General features: G+C 43.4%; 1 protein-coding gene across 2 annotated transcripts in view; it reads right to left on the minus strand.

Annotated features, from left to right (window-relative positions):
- The window catches only part of SKAP1 (src kinase associated phosphoprotein 1), a 317,213-nt gene that overhangs the window by 16,914 nt on the left and 275,894 nt on the right, over positions 1-24,405 (minus strand). For both annotated transcript variants that reach the window (XM_079799085.1, XM_079799086.1), the window contains 4 exons: positions 23,693-23,756; positions 21,397-21,591; positions 12,618-12,668; positions 5,354-5,454 (listed from right to left, as the gene is read on the minus strand). In XM_079799085.1, coding sequence (XP_079655211.1) covers positions 5,354-5,454; positions 12,618-12,668; positions 21,397-21,591; positions 23,693-23,756 — 411 coding nt within the window. The remainder of the gene's footprint in view (positions 1-5,353; positions 5,455-12,617; positions 12,669-21,396; positions 21,592-23,692; positions 23,757-24,405) is intronic.

Raw genomic sequence — 24,405 nt, forward strand, 5'->3', positions numbered from 1 at the left:
GCCACTAACCCCCAAATCACTTTTCCCCGCTGTTGATGTTTGGAATGTCAGACAGGACTGAGCAGCAGCCGGCATGTATTTCAAACACAGCAGATGGATTTTTATATTAGCTCCTATTTCATGTTCAGGCAGAGCGACCGCCACACTAAAACCGCAGCCTCAATGCTGCCGAGTTGCTTCTGTGAGATTAATTCTGTGAAATTAATTGGGACAAGATTGAAAAGGAAATTAAAATGCAGCTGAGTGAACAGGCCTTTCAAACACCTTTTTTCCTGCTCTATTCAAACTTGAATTCTGCCATGGTCGCAGGCATCGTGGGAAGTAATTTACGAGAGGCAGGCTCTCAGGAGCCATCGGTTACGTATGAGGGAACCTGCACAAGCGCCACAATCTGGAGGCACTGAAGAGCGCTAGACACCCCGCTGTGGCCTGAGCTGCGCCCCTGCACCGGGCGGAAGCTGAGCTCAGTCCCTGCGTCGTCGGAAAGAGCTATTCAGAACTAACTGGGTCCGAAAGGAATGAGGGAACGTCACCATCGCTGGGTGCACAGATCTGCTTTGTTATTAACATCTCCCTTTAATATATTTTAAGGCCCAAATTGGAACTCAGTGGATTAAGTGGGCATGAAACGGCATGGGGCTGAGGACGGTATGGATGTGTTAGGGGTGGGTCAGCGGGAGTCCTGCTGACTATGCCACTGGCCACTGTTTCAGAGCTTGGATACATGGCTCCGGCCTCTCCTCAAAGGAGAAGTTTGAGCAATTCTGTCAGGGATGAAATCTCAGACCAGAAATGACATGGTGGATTTTTTTTGTGCTTTTGAGCATCTCCATGAAGGGATCTTAGCAGGACAGGCTACCTTTTTTCCTCTCTCAGGTCACCAATAGTTTATTGAACTGCTAGTTTGTATCCAACATTGACCCAAAAAGTTTGTTAGTGGAAAAGGGGGGTGGATAGTTACCGCTTCCTAGATGACAGGCACTTCTTTACACAAATTCTCTAATGTAAGCGTCACAATACCCTATGAATAGAAATTAGCCCAATTTTTACAGATGGGGAGACTGAGGAGTAACCAGATTATGTGACTTTGCTCAAGGCCACACAAGTAACCCATCGGCTACCGACTTGCGTCCCTAAGAATAGAACAGGTGACTGGGCATTTGGTTATCTATGGGGTACATCTTTCTTACCCAGTCAGTCATCCTCTCTGGATTTTTATTTTTTAATTTTTTAAAAGAGTAAATAACTCTTTGGATCCTTCCTGCCCTAAGGCTCTAGGTCCTAACAACCTCCCCTGGCCCTAGGATTCTAGGATTCAAGGTTGGGTCATATGTGGGCAATTATTAAGAAACAGTAGGGGGCAGCATGACCCTAAGAATAAAGCTGTATCTCTCTCCCTCCCCACACCACCCTCCCCCCCTCACTTCCAACTCACTTCCCTGTCCTGGGGCCATTTCTGTCATCCACCCATCCCCTTCAAAATATTTCTTTTATCATATAATGAGAGGGGGTGGGGAACCAGATACATTTATGATGGCCAAAAACAAAAGAGCTCATAATTGGAAATGTTTGTTCACTTAATCTGAATAAATGCATTTTTTTTGGTGTGGAATTTCTTTAGTGGTTTTGCAGTATCAGGTAATGTTTGAGGTGAAAGGAACCTCAGAGGTCATCCATCAGAACTCCCTCATTTCACAGCTAAGGAAACTGGTCTAGGTTAGCTAAGCTGCACCCGGTTGAGTCTTTCTTGTCTTGTATTTCTCAGGGAAATAGACGTATTCAGGTTCCTAAACAGCTGGCCTTTCCTGCCTGACACAGGTTCTACTGGCCAGAGAGAAAGTAAAATGGAGATTTCTAGAACTGTTTTTCTGGACTAAGCTCAACTTGGGTCCATTTTGTTCCTCCAGGCTGCAGACTGTAACTGACTCCAACAAAGGAAGCCAGCTAGGGCTAAAGTGGAATGAGTTTAGGATCCACATGGGAGAAAATTCCAGAGATAAGGAATTACCGAACACCTGAGTAGACAGACAATTGGGAACGGTAGTGGAATCTCCTTTTCTATCTGTCTGAATCCGTTAATTTGGGTTTCTTAAGAAGCAAGGGAATGGATAGGGTGGCCTTTTTAAGGTGCCTTCCTGTCCAAGGACTCTTATTGAGTTAGGTCATATAATAAAGGTAAATTCAATCCGAAAGGCTCCCTAAGCCAATGTTAACGGGAATGAAGCTTTATGAGGGAAACTTCAGTTGAGCTTCTAGTTTCTCATTTCCTCCTCTGCCGTGCAGAAATTAGCAACATGGAGATAGAAGGGAGGCAGCTGGTGTGGATTTTGTGGAAAGAAATGTGCTACTACAATGGTGAGGGATGAAATGGACTCATGACCTTCCAGAGATGGAGAAGGAAGCCTGATAGAACCAGGGTAGCAAGGTATTCTCACCAAATTAAATTATGATATACTAGTGACCTGGTGCACGAAATTCGTGCACATTAAAAGGGGATTAGCCGAAACCGGTTTGGCTCAGTGGATAGAGCGTCGGCCTGCGGACTCAAGGGTCCCAGGTTCGATTCCGGTCAAGGGCATGTACCTTGGTTGCGGGCACATCCCCAGTAGGGGGTGTGCAAGAGGCAGCTGATCGATGTTTCTCTCTCATTGATGTTTCTAACTCTCTATCCCTCTCTCTTCCTCTCTGTAAAAAATCAATAAAATATATTTTTTTTAAAAAAAGGGGATTAATTAGAGGAAATAATTTAATATTGCTATTTGCCTTTCTCTATAATAGAAGTGTCAAAGATGAAAGAAAATTAGTAAAATGTATATGAAAACCTTCCTTCTGTCAGAGTCTGGGGCACACCACGGGACCCAGAGTCAAGTCCCTGCCCACCCACATGCTCCTCAAAATTGTGTGAGACCCAGACCTGGACGGCCCCCCCACCCGCATTGGACTAGATCCAGACCCGCCAGTCGCACCCTTGTCAAGCCCTGCTGGGATGGGGGCATAGCCTCAGGTCCCCTGGCCCGGCGCCAGGATGGGGGGCGTGGCCTGAGGTCCCCCAGCCCAGACTGGGGTGGAGGTCATGCCTTGAGGTCCCCCGTCAAGCCCCGCCAGCCTCAGGTCCTCTGGCCCAGCAGCAGGAGGGGGGTGTAGCCTCAGGTCCCTGCTGATTGCTCGTTAAGGCTTCTTATGGGAACTTGGCCTCAGCTGTGGGTGCAGCCATCTTTGTGATGGAGTGATGGTCAATTAGCACATTCCCTCTTTATTAGATAGGATTAGCTTTTATTTTTATTTATTTTTATTTATTTATTTAAAAAAATATTTTATTGATTTTTTACAGAGAGGAAGGGGGAGGGATAGAGAGTTAGAAATATCAATGAGAGAGAAACATCGATCAGCTGCCTCCTGCAACCAAGGTACATGCCCTTGACTGGAATCGAACCTGGGACCCTTCAGTCCGCAGGCTGATGCTCTATCCACTGAGCCAAACTGGTTAGGGCAGGATTAGCTTTTATTAATGGAGGAAGGGAAGGAAGATTGGTTAAAAAGAAACACGGATGGGGAGGTTCCCAGGTTCTTTGGTATCTCTTAAAAACACAACAGCCATGGTAACTACAGACAGCTCCTTACTGCTGGGCAAGTCACCACACAGCCACTTCTAAATGGAGGAAAAGAACCCCCAGTGAGAAGCCATTAACAAAGGCAAAAGACATGCAAAACAAACAAAATAATCATGACCGGGAGAGAAGGCCAGCAGACAGTCTGGCTCTGTTCTCCCACCTCCTGCTGCAGGCACCTCAGACAATGTAAACAGTTAATTTATTCACCTGCAGGCTCTGGGCAAACAGAGGCCTGGTCACACCTGAGTGGATAACTCGATTACCCCTATAATGCCAGCGTGGTAATGTACACAAATTCTATTACACGCAAACCTCGCTTTCGGGCATTTGAAATACCAATCAGGCCAATGTCCACTCCCTTCTTTGCTTCCAATTTATTCTTGGTGTATTAGAGCTGCACGGGAATGGCACCAGGGTGGTGGTGAATTAGGACTCTGGAAGAAATTGCTAGAAGATTGTGATCTCACTCAGCAGGGCTCTTGCAGGCCTCCTATACTCTCTTGAAAAGAGTGAGGTCTGAATTTGGTCCTGGGTCAGAGGGCACTCGTGGGAACCACTGAAAGGTATCTTGGGTCAGCCCTGGTGTTTCCTAAGGAGCTTATGGTATATTTAAATTGAGACAAACCTTTAGATAAACAGCAAATGATGGGTTAGTGACACAGTGGGTTTTCAGTATTGCTTTATGGAATCCACATACTCATCAATTAAAGAGCAAATTGTGCCTATTTCAAAAACTTGTTTGTAGATCTTGATTGACCGAGAAAGAGAGAGAGAGAGAGAGAGAGAAAGAGAGAGAGAGAGAGAGAGAGAGAGAGAGAGAGAACTTTGTAAAAAACAACAACAAACATTTAAAAATTATTGATTTGAGAGAGAGAAACATCAACTGGGGATTAAACCCACAACCTGGGTATGTGCTCTGAATCAAACCTACCACCTTTTGGTGTATAGGATGACACTTTAACCAACTGAGCCACACTAGCCAGGGCAAGAGAAAGAACTTTTTAATAAGTTTTTTTTTTTTTTCAGGGACCTATTCCTTAGTCCACTTATACAGAATGTGTAGTATTTCATTACAAAGATAATGCTACTGATTCCTCTGTAGCCCATCAGTTCTGAATCTTTTTCACATAGGTGATGGATCTATAATAATCTGTCCTTTTTTCTCCCCCAATTCTTTTGTGATCAGCAACACTATTTGTGAGATGATTAGCTGGGGCTAGAGGTTAACTTTGTGACTGAGGAAGAGAATAAAGTTAGCTGGCCCTTGTGGGGTTTGAGTCACTATCTTGGTCTTATCAGCACTTGCTCAAACCAATTGAGCTAGCTAGCTCTGACTCCTCCCTCTATACATAATTATATTACAGTCTTGTTTATCTATAAATGAAACAAGGCATCTGATCTATCCAGAATGTTTTTAAGAGTATTATATGATAATAAATTATGTACATAGTAATGACCTTTTAAATATCACAAGACCCTAAAAAGATCAAATTTTGATTGGCATAGTTTTAGTATTATGTCTACCTTGTTGTATTTTTAAACTTGAAAATTGGTTTCTGGGTCTGAATTTTCAATTAAAAATTTCCCTAAGAATTATAAATCAATGGGAATTTATGTGTGAGGCAACCATGTAATACACACAGGAGAAGTGTATGACATGGAATAATTCTGGTTATAGTGACTACATCATCAAGAGTGAAAAAATAAACTTTTGATCCAAGCCCCACCCTCTATGTCTTTACCTTGCTCAGAATGCGGATGAGGTCACCCCGCTGGAAGGATAGTTCGTCTGGCTGGTCACCATGGCAATCCCATAAGCCCTGGTAATAACTGGCATAGTCCACTGATCAAAGAGAGGAGAAATCAAAGTTAACCATAGAGCCCACATTTTTGCTGCAAATGGAAACCAGGATTCTATATTGCCCCTAGGAAACCTAAGATTCAGGGTGGCTGGGATGAGATACAGCTAAAAACTCAGCATGAGCACAGGACTGTGGGAGAGGGAGATCATTAACTAACATTAAATATTTACAGATCACCCTTAGTCGGATGCTGTTCAATAATATGATAAATATATTCATTTATTAACAAAAGAAAACCAGGCAGGTAATTTTTCACTTGGCTTGTACGTAAGCAGCACAAAGAGATTTCCTGCTAGACTTTCTTGATCCAGGGCGTCTACACCATCAGTGCTTCTCTTCATTATGCATTTGAAGGAATGGGGTAAGTCTCTGACTTCCTATTTACAAGAGAGGCTGAGTCAACCAGCATGTGTCTGCATCACAGTCTCACATGTTGGCCTCCTCTGTTACAGAGGAACTTCATCCTGGACACTTCCCACCCAGGTACTATATGAGGCAATCACCAATAAATACGGAAACAAATAGCTCAGTCTTTAAGTGGAACCAAGGGGGTGTCTCATCCATTACAACTAAATTCTGGGTGGGCTGGCCCTTTTCCAGCATCTCATTTGTAGATCCTGAACATGTCTGCCAAGATTTATCTGCAAGCCCTCAGGGGAACAGAAACCAAAGTGATCTGCATTAAAAATGAAAGCAACTCAAGACGACAAACCAAGCTTTAGAAGCAGCTGGAGAGATTTACTGAGCTTCTCAGCAAGACTAGATGGCAGTGATGCCACAGGACAGCCATCGATTCTTAACAATGAAGAATTTGTATTGATCTTCTTCTACCCGGAAAGGTTAAACACTAGAGTACAAAGTGGGAGAGGATCTGGGGATTTGAATGGCAGGAGAGCTAATACCCACTAGACCAGGGATAATGTGGCAATGCTCCCCGTTCCTTAGGATGCTATCTATGAGCGCTTTAAGCAAAGCACCTATCAAAGGTGAAATTCCTATCAGGAGTCCTGGGTTTTAATTAAAATTTAAGTGATTTTTGGGGACCCTCTTTTACCAGTTTCCATCTTTCCCTTCATTTGCCTTGACCCTCCCTTGAGGAGTAATGGTGCTAGTCGCTGAGGGTGGGAATAGATGTGGGGCAGTGGAGGGGACAGAGGCCCTGGCTATATTTCCTCTTTTTCTGCTTGTTATTAACTTATGAGCAATTCAAAAAATAAAGGCACAGGGGAACAACATCCCTATATATGTCTCTGCAAAAGAACTTTAGTAGGAAGCTTAAAGCACACAAAAACAGAGGTGGTACAGAGCTATTTAGTTAAGACTCAGATATTACAAACAGAAGTAAAAATGTTAACCATATAGAAACTCAGGCATGTGATCTTTACACAGAAAATGGCTTGTATATGCAGTAGACAACAGAGGGCAGCAAAGAAGACAACTACGCTGGAAATATTCTGCCACAGTTAGGAATATTTTTGGAAGAAACAATACTTTGGGATAAAAATGCTAACTATTGAAAGGACAAGGTATATATTACTTGGGTATCAGTGCATGAAATAATAGAGAAATATCAGTCCCTGAAAAGTGAAAGCAGTTGGAATGGAGTTGATTAATCACCCAGAGAGTTTGACTAAATTTAGGGATAAAAAGTATACTGACATCAATATAACATGGAAGAGAAAATTTATAAAAGTAGATTTTTAAAACAATGATATATCCAAATGGTAAGACTGACAACATTACCTTGGCTTTTTCTGGCCTAGCAGATGGTCATTGCAGGGTATTGCTCCCCACATCCCTGGATGTGGGATAGTGCCTAAGACCATGAGTGCCTTTTGGGTATATATGTAAAAAAAAAGAAAAGGAAAAAAAAAGAAAAAAAGAAGATTTGATATTGAGGATATAAGGCATCTGGGGAGAACACCTGAAAAAAGACCTATTCTAAAAGCACAATAGATCAGAGAAAGGAAGAAGTTAGGAGGAAAAGGAAAATCTTCCAAGAAAAAAAGAAAAGATAGAAAATGCCTTCAGTTCTTTATAAGCTGAAGGCCAAAAGAAGATAGAGCTCAGGAATCCAAGAGATAGGTCAGCCTCGTCCAAGAACTGGAATCATCAGAACCATGACAAAAAAAAAAAAAAAAAAAAAAAAAAAAAAAAAAAAAAAAAAAGCTCTGAAAAATAAGCAGAATGAAAGGCTAAACATGAGGAAAAGGTTAGACTTGCTATTTGGACAGAAGTATTCTGGCATTAAGGAAATCAGGGAGAAGGAACACCTTAACTGGACAAGATTGGACTTACTATTGCAAACTCCATGTATAACATATGTGTGGTTTGCATTCATGCATAAGAGTGTACACAACTTCACTGCATTCATTCCTCAGCATTCAACAACCATGTACACAGCACCTACTAAGTGCTAGGGACTATGCTAGATGCTGGGAATTCCACATTGGCCACATTTGGTCCTTGCCCTCAGGCCTACCATCCAGCCGGGGAGGCAGCACTCTGAGATCAGAAATGGTGCAGCATTCTGACCACTTAATTAATTCAAAACATCCTCATTCTCATTTTGAGGACATTATTCCATCTAATTATTTTTTTCCCCAGTCTGTCCATTTGGAATGAAAAACAAAAGAATAAAGCTTAATGCCAGTATTTCTCAATACCTCTAAAAAAAAAAAAAAGTAACTCTGCACTAAATAAAGCCTGGTAATTCAAAAGCAAAGCACTAATATATTCAGCATAAAACAGACAGAGGACCTAGAGCAATAATGACAACACTAATAACTAAAACAGTTATAACAATTAACAACAATTACAATGATGGAGAAGCTAATGGGTATGATCACGGCTTTTAAATTGCTAGCAGAGCTGAGGAATTTTACTAGAGAAAAATAAGGGGGGGGGGGGGTGGCAGCATCTTATTTTCTTTATCTCACGTAAGAGAAGCTAAGCTCCAGTAAACAAAATGTCATAGAAAAAAAAAAAGCAACAGACCAAGTTAAAAAAATATTGTTTTTCTCTCTTTTCTAGGTAGTTACTGCAAAGCATGTGTCATTCCACACCAAGTTCTTTAGAGCCAGTGATAGTAAGTTCTCCGGTAATGGAAATGAGCCTCTATGATGTGGGGAGTTCTAAGGTGAAAGGACCAGGACACCTTTCTGCCTCAAGCCTTCCTCAGGGACAACAGAACGTGACTCTGTTCCTTCCAGAGTTCATACGTCACCTTGGGCTGTTGTTTGGGGGACATTGGGTAGTTCCAGAACTCAAGCTTTGACCAAGAGAAAGGGGCTCAAGGCAGGTGAGCGTGTGTCCACATTCCCTCGATGAGCAAAAGGACTGTGCCAACAAGGCCTGGCATTGGGTCCAACTACGTAACGAATTATAGAAAAGAGAAAGAGAATGAGAAGACACGGAAAGCCAGTCCTTGCTAGAGCCTGGGTTGGTAGGACTTGGACAAAGAAGGCCAAAGCAGTGGCCCGTTGGAAAGGACTTGAAAAGGCCACTGTGTTCAGTCCATTAAAGCAGTCTCAGTCTGATACCACATTAACTAATTCAGAAGGAAACGCATGAAAAAATGTGCCAAGCTCATTGACTATGACGTCAGAACAGGAAGAGCAACTGACCCATACCATTTGCTTGGTTTTATAGCTCTTTAATCTTGACTTTTGAAGTTATGATCCTTAATGTTGTAACTATGATCTCGAAGTGAGAACACGCACAGATCTAGATTCTCATCTCCCGTGCTCCTTTTATTGGGCTGATCATTAACTCATGTTTGGTCTTGGGAAATAAGTTTCAGAAAGTAAGAGCTGCAAATACCTCTGTGGCGTCCCTCTGTTTCTTTTGTGTAATAGTTCACCCCATTGGCGGGCACCAAAGTGGACAGAATGCCTCAGGGATGGAATGCTCATCAGCGACCATTTTTCTACGCTGCAGAAACTACTAAACATGGGCTCCTTTTTGGCTGAGTTCACCCACAATTTCAGAGTGAAAATAAACTGTTTCAAGATCTCCCTCGGTCAGAGGTTTGATGCATCTAAGGATGATTTGTGTTGCTGTCTCTGCTTTTTATTTATTATTATTATTACTAGAGGCCTGGTGCACGAAATTCATGCACGGGTAGGGTCCCTAGGCCTGGCCAGTGATCAGGGCTGATTGGGGCCTTCCAGCTGCTGGCCAGAGCCTTCCTTCCCAGGCTGTTGTCTGTTGGCCAGGGCCTTCCTTCATTCTGCACTGCCCCCTTGTGGTCAGTGCACGTCATAGCGAGAGATTGAACTCCCGGTCTCCTGGTTAAACTCCCGAGGGAACAATTTGCACATTAGGCTTTTATATATATAGATTTTTGTTAATCCTCACCTGAGGATATTTTTCCATTGATTTTTAAGGAGAGTGAAAAAGAGAGGGAAAGATAGAAAGAAACAACGATGTGGGAGAAACATGTCAATTGGTTGCCTCCTGCATGAGCCCAGACCAGGGCCCAGGCAGGGGAGGAGCCTACAACCAAGGTATGTGCCCTTGACCGGAATTGAACCCGGGACCCTCTGGTCTGTAGGCCGACCACTGAGCCAAACCGGCTAGGGGTCCATCCCTGCTTTTTATTTGACATGGCATACCCAAGCAAATGGCCAGTAGTTTTCATATAAACAACACAGAATGAGCTTTATTTTTGGTTACCTGGACATTGCCTTCTCATGATAGGAAAGGGAGATAAACTCATCACCGAAGACACTTAGTGTTAGCCTGTTAGGCTGATGGGTTAGAATTCAGTGAACATCTGAGGTGTTGAAGAGTCACTCATTAAAATAACCCTGTTACTAACAGTCATGCTGTAAACCAAGCTCTTTATAGATTGGACAATCAATACTACAAGGCTGTGATAGATTTTCTAGGTAACAGAATAAAATAAAAGAAATTACATCTTACAGGGTCATTAACACCCAATAAGGATAAACTGAATTCCTTTTCCCCTCCTCTTCTGATACGATCTAGTTGGGCTTTAAAAATGTTAGCAATTCCATTAGGGGAAAGCGCAGCATTGGGGGGTGGGGGGTGGTGAAAGGAGTATCCCTGGAATGGTAGAGAAAACGGATTTTAAAGGTAACCCTGCTAACCACAGTATTTTTTAGGAGAAAAGACGTCCCCCCCCCCCCCCCCCGCTCAAAAGGCATGTGTCACCTGAGAAAAAACGAATTGAGCCAAACTTGTGTAGCATGTAAAACTACGTGAGGCCAACTTGTGTAGCTTGTCTATTACACAGGAATTCACATTGTCCTAGAGTTCCGTGCCTTTTACAGGCTTCCAGTGGCTGCCTACCCTGCCTCCGGACCTTCATATTTAACTGTTACAACACTAAGCGAAGACATTTGGATGTTACGTATGTGTTGCTGTTGCTATAGCTCCTTGGGAGAAAAGGCACTATATAAATTTAATAAATAAATAAGTAAACACAACTAATAAAAATTCCTGCCTCAGATTCTGCAGAGAGAGCGAGAAGTCCTCCTCTGTTTTTTTAATCACCAAGTCACCAATCATTATAACTGGTGGGAAGTATAAACCACAGAAACATGTTTAGAGCTCACTACACATTAACAACACCTATTTTGGAGGCAGGAAGCATGAAGAACAAAAGGGTTTTCTTTTTAATATAAAACAAAAACCCTACTTGAATTATAGCTGCTGAAACAGGAAATAAATCTCCCTCAACGCCCCCCCCCCCCCGTCCCCCCTCCCCCCGCTGCCCAAATAGAACCTTATAAAGAGAGGCAGAAGGAGGAAGTGAGATGAAGGAGGAGTCTGAAACGGAATTTTGAGACTTTTGCCAGAAGCCTGCTGCTTCCTGAACGAAGTTCACTATCAAGTTGGCCATAGGAAGCTTCCAGTTATCCCACCCTCGCTGTCCACATGAAGTGTTTCCTTCCTGCTCCGGTGATGGAAATTAGAGGAGAAAAGGCGTACATGGGGCATGGGTGGGTCAGGAAACAGATTTTCGGTTGGAAGTCTGTATGGCAAGTGGAAAACAGTAGGGGGATAGGTTTCAGAATGGACTAAGCCATGTGTTGTTAGGAGGTGCTTACTTGAAGCTACACTAACACTCCTGCACGGTGCTCGCCTCTGTTCTTTCTTTCTCTCCTGCTTTGCACACGACTCTTTGCTGTCTCTTCCCCCCCTTGGGAGAAGTTGGGTATTTATGAAGTTGGGTCCTTCACCAAACCTGTTACATGTTCGCTTTCTTGTAGGGAATGAACCGAGGAAAGGGGTTTTGCTGAATGGGTAACGAAGAGAAGAAAAGGCACAAGGAAAGGCAGAGAGAAGAGAAAGAGGAAAAAAAAAAACCGGAACAGAGAATTGGAGAGGGAGCAGGGAAGGGAAGAGGAAAAGAATGCCTAGGCTTAAGCCTCACAGAATCTCTAAGAAAAAAAACCAGCCACCATTGAGGCTTTGCTGGTGGAATGCGATGTCCTTGAGGTGGCCCTTGCAACACACATTCCTTTACTGACGGTGACAGAGGAGGTCCTCGGCCCACTTAAGGAGGCTTTCGAGGGGCACCTGACCTTAGGAAGGATGGGCTCACTAACAGCCTGAAGCACGGTTAACAGCCGAGATGAATAAGACGCAATTTTGTATTCAACAAACCTGTTACATATTCATTTCCAAATGTGCCTGGAATCTAGCCGGGCCATCAGGAGTCAGCATCACCAAGCAATTCTATCCTTCAGCCCACGCTCACTTTTCAGGTCTGACACATTCCCATTCCCCTCGGAACTTGCAATCTCCGGGCCTCTCGGAGAGGGGACATTTCCATTCTTCCCATTCTCAATCCTCCCATCTCTTCGAGATGAGGCAATTCTATTTCCCCTGTACTGATTTCAGAAATACTGATAGGAAAAAAATAAATATCTGGCTTGGCTTCCTCCTTCTCTACGATAAATCCTAACTGTTCTGGGAACATTAATTAAAATGAATGGGGTGGCGGCTTTTGGAGGTAAGATATTTCCCTCTCCAGTCATCTTATTTGGGGCCTTTTGAGGTCGACACACCAGGATCTTCTTAATTAGTGAGTCCTGGAATATAAGGAAGGTGCTTTCTCCAGCCGGAAGCCCGTGTCCTACCCAGGGCTTATACATGCAGGAAGCTCTCATACCTCTTTTTTGTCCAGTGCCACTCTCATCCTCTTCTAGATCGAGCTCTTCATCTGAGGGGACACACATCGTCAGCATTAGCAGTTAATGGTCAATAGTCTTGTGTTTTTTGTACCTCTGAACTCATCATGCTCTCTTCCTTAAGGAAATAATTACCATGTTCTTTATTTTATTTTTTTATCCCCTCTTACCTTCAAACAGGCCCTCTCCTTCTCCCCTCTCTGTTCATTCATTCACAAACATTTTAAAGTGCTTACTGTGTGTAAGGCACTGCACTAGGAACTGGACAAGCCCGGCAGGTCCCTGCCCTCAGGGAGCTTGCAATCCACTGGATTATTTGGGTGCCTATCACTAAGTCCTGGTCCTTTTCCTAAAATCCCATTTCTTCTCCCCTTCTGGAATTCTCTTCAAAATGTAGTATCTCCACGTGAATGTCCAGACTTAGTGTGTGTGTGTGTGTGGGGGGGGGGAGGAGGGGGCACGCACACACACAAGCATGTGAAGCTGAGCACGTGTTTAAAACCTCCGTGATTAATTAGTCCTTCATGTATCAGGCTTTGTTCAGCTGTAACAAAAGCTGGTCATGTACATAAATTGATGTTTCTAGTAGTTGGGGCTTGTCATTATCTTTTTACCGGTGTCTTTCAGCCCGCCTTGTTCACTAGAGTATAAGCTCCTGAGGGCAGCTGGAATGGTCTTTTAATTAATTGCTACAGGTACACAACGGGTTCTAAGTCAGTGCTATTGTCTAGGTCCAGTCAAGTGTTTCTATGGTCAAAGTCACAACATGATTGGCCTGCGTTTCTTATCCTCATTAACCTGTTTCATCTCAGACTTCATACTACCTGATCACATTGGGCCTTTATAAAGAAAGCATGAGCCCTTACACACACACACACACACACACACACACACACACACACACACTGAATGGGGCATAATAAGTAATATTTTGAGGGCTGAACACTTAAGTTTCTTCTGTCTACATTTCCTTTCCTTTCTCCTTCTGGGTCTTAGGGCACTTACCTCTCTTGCTTCCCCATAGTTATGCCACTGAATGGAAGGAACTTTTGAGGAGATGGCTTTTTAAAAATATAAGGTTTATAGGGCAATATGAATTCTGATATGTCAGACTGGGGGAAACAAACTCTAAGCTCATCAGTAAGAAGAAATAGCATAAACATATTTTAGACCATTAAAGAAATAATTGATTTCACATACAAAATGATACAATTTCCTGGCAAAAATAAAAAAGGAAGGGATTGATACTCTGGAGAAATAAGTCACCTGTTATCAAGGCAAAAAAAATAGTATATATATATATATATATATATATATATATATATATATATATATATATATATTTACCCTACAAGATACTTTGACTCAAGTCTCCTTATCTCCATGTATGACCGAGCAGCAGAGAATTTCCTAGAGCCACCTGTAGTGCTCCCCACACCCCGCCATTAGGAATAAAGATGTGAGATGTTGGAAGAGTGAGATCAAATATCGGAAATAGATCGTGACAAAATAAGTCACGTCAAACATCGTTCTTTGCACACTGTCTTCTTATTACTTGCCCACTTCCTTCCTTCTCTGCTAGGATTCTCTTCCTTTGTGACATGGGGCTAATTTCACAGGACTGAAAACAACTCTTACAAGAAGAGTGGGTACACCCTCGGTTTTAGAGATACACAGTAATTTGGATAGAGAACAGCTCTTTTGCTGCTCTCAGGCAACTCAGTCACAAAGCTCAATAATCTGCTGTGCTTAGGCACTTTTGCAGAGAGCGTTTATACTACCTCTGCTCTCTGTGCGCAGATGTCTCTTCCTCCCAATTCTAATCAATGTAAATTGGGTCAGATCTCCGCTGTGAATTACAAATTGGATCCGAAGTTGGAGGGTCACCGTGCCTGCTACTCCACCTCCTTCCCACCACCATTAGATGGGAAGCTACACCGAAGATCTTTTCTAAATAAATCAGACTTTATTGTAAAACTCGGCCACTGACGAGACATAACCTCATTAGCATTGATTTTAAAATAAATTATTGAAAGTGGCTTGCCTGCTCTTTGCATTTGTAAAATAGGAGAATGTAAATGTATTTGCAATGATAAAAATGAAAACTAAAATTTGATTCCTTTATCCTTTCAGGCAAACTGCACTTAATCTAGTCATGAAACAAGAATGGGAAAAATAAAAATCTGTTCTGCGCGGTTCAATTCCAGACCAAATATTCTGATTCCCATTGAGCCTGTGGAGTCACCGAGAAGGAAAGCAGGATGCTGGCCATAGATCTCACATATCATTCCCCACCAGCGCTACGCTCTGCGGTGATGGGTGTGAACAGGGAAGCTCCCATCCCCACATCTGTCCTATCTAACATTGTCCTACCCAGGTGGCTGAAAGTGGGCTCAAGTCAAGAAGCCCAGCTGTTGATGTGAGAAGCGGGGTGCTGTGTCTCTGTGGCTTTTTAAGCGAGTATGGGGGTCCCATCCCCCAGTGAAGGAAAGTGCCCTCCACAGCTGGTAGTGGAGGTCACACCTCTTAGCACCTTCCCAGCTTTAGAGGGCACAATATAAACGGAGAGGCATACATTTCATCTCACATCCTTCGACGAAATCAAATTGCTACGTTTCGAACCCCAAAACCAAGAAAACCGATTCTATGGCAGCAGGATTATATGCTCACAGAAGAGGGTGGGTTAAACAGCCCAATTTCTCATTTTTATTCACCTGTAAGGTGAGGTTTTAATTTTAAAGATATTATTAAAAAATTCTTTTTAGGCTAAAGAGCTTATTGTACTTCTTTAGATGAATTCTATTAGGCATTTTAGCATTACATCTACTGAAATACATCTTCATTTAAGAGAGAATTAAAATTTATGTGCTAGCTCAACTTTAAACAGTGGTAGATTATAATGGTCCTTGCTCTTAACAGGGCATATGGGACCCCAATCTTACATAGGTTTTAAACAAATTAACCTCCAAAGATTATTGTCCACTTATTGCATTAAATGCTCTACTTGATTCCCAAATATCTCATCTCAATTGGGAAAACCGTTGAGGAAGATTCTGTTAACTGTGTGAACGTGTAAGAGAACCATGGAGCATCACAAATGAGCACCAGCATCCAGAGAGTTGATTTCAATCAACACTCTTGGCACAATGTCAGGGACGCTAATGAGAGGCTGAAAGGAACAGGACACCGACTCCACTGGGGAGGCACAGAGAGGAGCCAGCTTCCCTTGACACCTGGCTCCTTTCGGAAGTGCAGCTCTGACATGGGCCAACCCGATGCAGAGGGAAAAACATTCAAAAAAATGACTGGGTCAGAAAGAGGGAGGTCATTTTCCCCACACAAAGCAGAGTGGCAGAAGCGTACAAAATGCCAAACACTATCAAGGTGCATCCAGATGTCAAGGTGCTCTGGTGACAGATGCAACAGACATGCAGCCAGACTCGCAACGCAAAGGGAACACGCAGGAAAGCAGAAACAGGAGCCACTCCACAGCATGCACATCTATGTTATAAATCCGTGGATGCGACTGCACCTCTTCAGACCACATGGAAAATGCGAGCGAGATGCTAATAACCCATTTAATTCTCTGGTGTGTGTTTGGTAATCGCAACGGTTACCTTAAAATGTTTGCATCCCATCTCCGTGTTATGGTCTTGATGTACAAGATATTAAACTCAATTTCTGCTAACTGCAATACTTGGAATGCTTTGAACTTAATTTCACAAACAATAATTGAGCACCTACTAACTGGGGGAAGAAAGACCTGAATACAAATTCCTGCAGTAAGGGCTAAAACAGAACTCAATTCCAGCTGCGTCACCGAGGAGACACATTGGAGCACATTGTGTAGGATTTCATCAGCTGAGATCAGGGGGGTTAGTCTAGCGAGAAGAAAACAGCATGATTCTGGTTTTGGTGCTGGCCAATCGGCACTGTGTGGCTAGGACCCAGTGCGCTTGGAAGTGGCAGAGCGGAGGCCAGGGAGCTCAGAGGGAGCTTGATGCTGGTGCTGACTCTTCTTTGATGTTCCCCCCCATGCAGTGCTGCTTTTCTGTGAAATTGGAATTCGCTTTCTTCATAATCTCTGTATTTTTGGTGTCTGCCTCTTTCTTCCTTTAGACCTCCTATGATCACGGTTTCCCCTTCCTGTGGGTTTGGACAACTGTACAGAGGGAAAAATAATTCCACAGAATGCTTCTTTCCATTAGAGTCAGATTAAAAACAAAACAACCCACCCAAACCCAGTTATACGCTTTATTCTAATGCAATCCGGTTTCTGAGTCTATAATAACCCTCCGGGGCGGTGCAGGCAGCATTGGAATGTGCACAGACATTCCCAGGGAAGGCTCTTTGTCTCTCTTTCTGTTTGCTCTCCTGAAATCTCTCTAGAGAACACGGCCGGATTCTGTTGCCACTGCAGCTGCGGCAAGGCCCTAGTTATTATAGCTCTTCAGTGGTCTCAGGCGCCTTGCTGGATTCTGGCATTGAGGCCCCAGACAGAGAGAAACCTGATAAAAGTTGTCCTTTTATGGAATCTTGAATCAGGAAACTGGGCCTGCGCTAGCCTGTAAAATAATTTCAGGGAGGGGTGAGAGAGGGCTCAGAAAAAGCAAGCCATTTCCCACATATTGCTTTAGCATTTCTTTGTGGTAGTTCCCTGCAGTTTAATCGACTGCAAATGAGATCTTAAAAATCAAGGGCCCCCATATGCTCAACATGGATGTTCAGAAATCCCACCGGATACCAACCTGGAAGCCATATGACCCAGGATGAACATTTCTGTGGTATTGGCTGAAAACCTCAACCTCGAGTGCTCTGATTTTCTCTCATGGGAAGGAGGTAGCGTACCATGTAGCAAATGCTAATTATCCCACGATTAATGTGATGTAGTGCATTTCATTGGAGGACCTATATGTTATTTTGATTAGGAATACGTATTTTTGTATTGCCTTGGTATATGTTACAGGCACTTTTCTTTCTACTTGGAAACCCAGCCCACTGAGGGAGATCTCACTTACAAGGCCTCCAACATAGAGACCATGAGGCTTGTGTAAGGCCCCATCCCAAAGAGGAGGGACACAGAACCATCAATGCTAAAGAGTCTCCACAAAGCTCACTGACTTATTATAATGAAACAAATGTGAGCTGTCCAAGCCATCTGACTATTGATGGTATGCAATGTTAGCACAATCCAACGTTACCGTCGGCTGTCCCTCCACCCAGCACCTGTCCTCGCAATAAAAATGGGTCTGAGCAGACGGTGTGCACCACATCCCATCTGCTCAGGATTTTCAGTTTCACCTGTTTCCTACCTAGCGCTGAAAATGTCCAACGGGACTGTCCTCAGGTCTGGTTGTTGGTGGTGGGGAACTAGCCATCCTCCAACTCTTCAAGGAAGAAACACTTCCTATTTACTAGTAAACACCACCAAATTAACAATAGGCAGCATTTACTGAGTGCTCACTGTATGCCAGGGCTCTGCTCTCAGTGTTGTACTGTACATGCATTGATTCTAGACTTCTCATGGCATCCTTCTTTGATAGCTACTATTGCTATCCCCATTCTACACATGGGAAAGTCACACAGGGAAAGGACAAATAGCTCGCTTAAGGCCTCGCAGCTAGCAGGTGGCAGAGCAGGTCCAACCTGACTTAGAGCCAGTACTTTTGTCTGAGATACCATGCTGTCTCTCACATGCTGCTGCTTGGTAGGTGGTCTTGGGAGATGCCGGCAGAGGGGAGACAATGTTGGGCCCCTCACATCCCCTCTCAGTTCCTCTAGGACTGGTAGTGTGGCACATGCAAAACTAATAGCAATTTCAGAAGCAACAATCTGAGTGGGGTAGATGGAGACTTATGGCAGAAATATTCCTATTATAGTTAAAGTAGAGGCCCGATGCATGAAGATTTGTGCAAGAATGGGCCTTCCAGAGCTGGCACCGCCTTCGCTCTGGCTGGAGCGGCCTTTTTGCTCCAGCCCGGAGCCACCTTTCCGCCTTCCCACGCTGCCCAGAGGCCTGGAGCAGCTGGGGCAGTGCGTCACCTGTGTATGCAAATTAACCCACCATCTTTGCTGGGTTAATTTGCATACTCACTCCTGATTGGCTGGTGGGTGCCACGAAGGTATGGTCAATTTGCATCTTGCTCTTTTATTAGTGTAGATGCCAATATATTTTCACCTCTAATGCTATCTCTGAAAACTGTGATGGATAGAAAGAGGCTTTTGGGAAAGAACCTGTTTGTTGCGTACAGCACTGTCCTTTGGAAACTTATAAACAAGTTTGTAGGGAGTGGCTAGGGTCAAGCCTCGGGCTGACCAGTGGCAGGGCCACAAACAAGTCCCAGCCTGGAGGGCAGAGCTCTCTTAGCATAATTAAGCCTGACCTTGTAGCCCTCCCTAATTCCTTCCTAAGTAGCTAATGGGCTGTGGGAGGTGCAGCAAGTGTTGCCCAAACAAGAACATTTGTATACATGTTAATCTACCCTTGTTTTAATCAGACCATAAAATAAAGCATCGGCTTGCAGGCTGGGTCTTCTGTGTCCTCATCCAGGCATGGGAGATCCGCAGAGCCCCAGCTGTATTCTCTTTGTCTGTCTTCTTTAATCCTCCACCGCTCCTCCTCAGGTTCACCCTTGGCCGTGCTGGCATTTTCCTCACCCCCAGAAAGAGACCCTGGCTCTCCTACAGTGCAGCTGTCCTCACTCCCTAGGGACAGTTGTGAGCAGAGGGTAAGTGGCTTTTCTTGAGCAAGCAGACAAGGTTCCATGCCCTTGGAGTCCATGCCAACATCCAGACTGGTACAGTTTTATGGGGAAGGCCCTGGAGCCTGGGCAGTGCCACACCGGCGAAGGGTAGGCATTTCAAAGGCAGGGGAAGGATGATGATTAAGAAGTCAATCATGCATTCATTGACCCACCTGGGGTAAGGTGATGATCCAAAACTCATCTTATTTTCTGAGGTTTCTGTCCCTTAACTCTTCTTTGCTCCCCCTCTCTGAACATCAGCCCCCTCCTCCCTGGCTCCTTTGAGAACTAAACGTGGTGCACGAAAAGGCCCTTCTTTGCTCCCCGAAGGCTGAGTGATTCAGGGAGGTTTTCTCAGAGCACTCTTCCATAGCTGTAACCCAAAGTAGAGTGTCACCCGGATATTTCCCCAAGCCTGGGCAGGAGTGAGTGGAAAATGAGCTCACTAGGAAGACTCTGGCCAAGATGGGGAGTACATCTCCTTTTAGGGAGCGTTGTGAATTAGATCCATTTCTGCACCCTGCTGTTGCGATGGAGCAGACTGTGAAAGGGAAGATTCTCAGAGGAGCTGTGTTTTAATGTAGCAATTTGATTCAATTTTCCACTCTATAAAATTACCCATCACTGCTCGTTGCTTTCTAACAGACACCTTCACTCTTAATTTAACAATCCTATCGAATTCTGCCAGGGAAATTGGAAAAATTTATCACCTGTGAAATTTTATTTTCCTTTGGTTGTATCTGTTTTTGTAAAACTTCATTAACGACGATGACTTGCTGAGGAAATTATCATTTTTTTTTTTTTTAACTTCAGACACAAGAAATGGCTCGACCTCAACCAAGATATCATTTGCATAATAAAACACAACAAAAGGGCTGGGGAAGTTGGGACTGGCAGAGGCTGGAAGTGCTAGGAGAAGGAGACTTTGCTTGGTGGCTGGCGGATGGGTGGGTGAGGTCCCAGCAAGGAAAAAATGTGTGGCCACAGCCCTGATCCTTGACTCAGGAAGCGATGACGTGGCTTCTCCCCCAGGGGAGAGACAAACGCAGCATTGACAGGGTTAGACCCTCTTCTTAGGGAGCTCTGAAACACAAGTTGCTTACTCGGTGCTTTTTAGCAAGCAGCCCTGTCTTCAGGGGATCCAGTGTTAGACTCACCTTATTTCCTAAGTTTATCTGGGATTGGAGTTTAAATTGTTATAAATTTAGGCTTAACTTGAAATTCTCAGCAGAGCCTGGCAAATTTCCACAGGAGCCATCTTTCTGAATGGACTTGAAGATTCAGCATTCCTGCAGGATAACTACCTCACAATTAAAAGGCTCAGGCTTCGGTTTTCTACAGTCTGACCCCCACTGTGCTCTGCACTGTTCAACAGCTGCTGTTATCCCCACAAGAAGGGGCTCTGCAGAAGCAGTGATGACTATACATTTTTTGAGATGCCAGTTATCATGCCTTTGGCAAGGAAGAAATATGTACAGTAGACCTGCTGTAATGGTGGGCAGGGGGAACACGTTAGGGTTATTTGTGAGAGACACAATTGGACTCATGTTATATCTGAACTAAGTAATAAGGAGTTGTGCTCCATCAGGGCTTTACTGGGTTGCAGAAAAGGTTTGTCAGCATTTATCTATATGCCTTTAGACTTTTACTTTATCCATCACTTTGAGGCAACTTTCCATTATTCTCACAATTCTCACAGAAAAGAAGTTGAAACTAGAGAGTTTTGATGATCCACTCCCAAACTAACAGTAAACCAATGAAAACCAACATAAATACTCTTAACTCTTTCACTTTGTTGACATATGTAATGAATTACTTCATGTGGTTCGGATGAAAGACCCTCCCTGGTCAATTCATCTTGCTCCCAGAGCAAGGGAGAGCTTCTAATCACTGAAGCTTCCCTACATGCTCTCCTTTAGAGATTTGGCTTCCTCTGGAGTTTCCAGAGTTATATTCTTCTACCAGGTCAAGAGTTTCTGAAGCTCGAGGAAGATAATTAGAAGATGAAGTTTCTCACCTGGTAAGACTTCGTAAATATCTTCTTCTTCTTTCTCCTCTGAGGGCTGTTTTAGTCCTAGACTCCCAGGCAAGATAATGGGTCTGCGCTGGGAACCAGAATTTTGGGAGTCAAGGCCATCAATATCATCATACATCTCATCCTCTTCCTCCTCCTCTTCCTCCTCTTCACATGGAATGGTTAAGGAACTCAGATCTGCCAAAGTGGAGATGAGAATGAATCAAGATAGGGAGAAAAAGAAAAGAATAAGGCAGGGGAGGAAAGAGGGAGAAGGAGGAGGAGGATTGAGAATAAAACATGTCAAAAGAAAATGAAACGCTAGGTTAAGTGCTATTATTTCTAATGTGGGCCTTGGTGGCAGGAAATCTACAGAAAAGGCCAGACTAGCACTGCATCAGGTTTAAACCATCAACATAAATCCTTCCTTGCAATAAAACTTGATCAGGATGAAGCAGCCCTGGAAAGTATGGGTGTACGAATGAGCGCACGAGGTAAAGGGAAGAAAAGAGGCCAGAAGAGGAAATGCCAGCATGGCACGCACTGCTCGCCAAGTAGAAAACTGGAAGGGTGAGTGATGGCCTGTGGGTCTCCAGGGTGCACAGAGCTGTGGGGACGATGGTGGCGTCCGTAGACTATCTGAGCTGTCAGGAGCTCATCTCCCCCATGATCTCACTGCAGAATTTCAGACAAGTTTGTTAATAGAGAAAGGCAAAAGTGGAAGAGGAAGGGACAGCGGGATACGGAAAAAATATAACAGCAATACAAGACCAAATGGAATGGCTTAGTGAGTGGTTACCATGTCCGTTTGCAGCAGTACAGTCTGGCTGACCTTAAAGTGGGTCACTGCATAGAAGATGTGGAGCCATTACAGCACTGGGGAGCCCAGGGCAGGGGAGGGAGATTGGTTTTTTATTTTAATAGGGAACTGGGAAGGTTCATTCTCTGATGTGCAGTACAGAGTGCTCTGTGAAACCCTGCTGAGGGACCAGTGCAGGATGGGCGAGTGCAGTCGGGGCACTCTAGGGAAGGGAAGGATGGAGAGACATCCGATGTTCATTTCAAAACACAATAAAACTGTTTGGCTTGATTAGGCTTTTAATAAAGATTTTGAAACAATTTCCATCTGAATTCTGGTGCCACCTCATAGGAGGAAGGGATCAAAGACACATTTGTGGCTTAAACCATATGTTATTATTTTGTTTGTTTTAAAATAAAATGGAATGAATAATTTCTTCAATGTGGAATTCTGAAAGTACCACAGGGTACAGCTCAATAAAGCTGCTTTGAGTTTTATTGAGGTTTACACACTTAGGGGTATATTACATGCATAAATCTAAGGCACCTAGATGAGAGTGTACCCTGTAGTCTCGCCATCAATGTTCATGTTTGCCTAGTTCCAGTCTATTATACGTGATGCTCTTGGTAGAGGCAATAGTTTGTTTTTGTGATAGAAAAGGCATAAACTGAGTAAAATAGGCAATTCTTGTAATTAAAGCTCTGGTGCTTCCTTCTTTTTATCAACAATAAAATCTTATAGCAGATTAAAAAAAAAAACAGAGATGAAAGGCTTGATGCTTTTAGGTTGACGTACTTCTCCCTAGGTTGTGGGCCACATACAAAGTTGATGTTTCTGTCTTTCTGTGGAGTCAGGGTCCTGCCATGATGTACACCATTATGAGGGTCATCTGAAGGTTGGCTACTTCTACCTGCCAGGCCACTCCCAGACAAGGCTTCCTGGGCCACAGTCATTGCTGTGCCTGCAGGCTGACCAGCAGAGGGTACTCTAAGAGCAGTCATTTAACATCTTCAGGCAGGACTCTTCCAATCATAAAGCAAGGAGCATTTCATTGTGGGTTGGGAGTAACAATTTGTTTTTAATGTCCAATGTTGTTGAAGGCCACCTAGTTGAGTTTAGGTTTTTACTTCCTACTAAGACCAAAACAAGAAGATTTTGGATCTAAATTGCATCTAGATGACTTAAGTTTGATATCATGAAATACGAAATTGAGCTGAGCTGGTTATCAAAATCTCCTTTCCTAGTGATTATGAATATTATAGACTTGTCTATAGGTAGGTGGATGAGCTAGAAAGATATCAGCAGTCATCTCCAGGTTTCTTTATCTTCTAATTTATATAGGGCTCAATTTGTTATTATAATATAAAGGATGTGGTAGGAAGGGTAAAAGGGGGAACAGGTAGAAAGAAACACATATTGAAGCCTGAGGATTATATTTATGCCATAGAACTTCAACTGCAAAACCCACTCAAGTATTGTTTCTATAATAATGATACTTACCCTTTAACAAGAAACTTATTTGATCCACCCAGTCTCTGGCTTCAGCAGGATTAGTAGCTGTAAACTAGAGAAAAATTAGTGAGTTAATTTATCACCTTCACTAAAATTTCCATGAATCTTATTGGGAGGTTCATGGGGTGGGGAGGAGCGGGGGAACTTGTGAGTCACGTTTCAGAGTCATGTTGAAAGCTTAGGATTTTCTGCCTGCTTAATATTTTGAAAAAAGGCCAAAATACTCAAAGTGATTTTTTCCCTTTAGCAATTTTGTATATCCAATGTTGACAGCTATTTGAGTCCAGAATTCATGTCCATGTGCATTCATTTGATTACCTATTCATTCATCAGACATTTATTTGATAAAAGTTTACAGAAAAAAAGCAACCCCAAATTTCTGACTTCAAAGAATAATGCATCAGTTATGGAGACAACATACACCCTTGAAATGGAAACATTACGAAGTAAGAGCATTTGATAACAGCTGGATGTTGAGAGAAGACAGGGTAAGCAGAGAAGCTTGTTGAAGTAATACTGTTCTGTTTGGATTTTAAAAGGAGTCGTTGAAAACTGGTGGAAGGAGTTGGACAGTTTAGGAAGGGAAAACCACGTGCAAAAGATTAGGAATGAGACCATCGTGTATGGGGAAGGTAGGCAGATAAACTTGACTAGAGAACAATCACCGATGAAAGCTAAAGGGTTGAGGGTCAGAGAAGAGT

The sequence above is a fragment of the Cnephaeus nilssonii genome (assembly GCF_951640355.1).
Source record: "Cnephaeus nilssonii genome assembly, chromosome: 19".
Lineage (NCBI taxonomy): Eukaryota > Metazoa > Chordata > Mammalia > Chiroptera > Vespertilionidae > Cnephaeus > Cnephaeus nilssonii.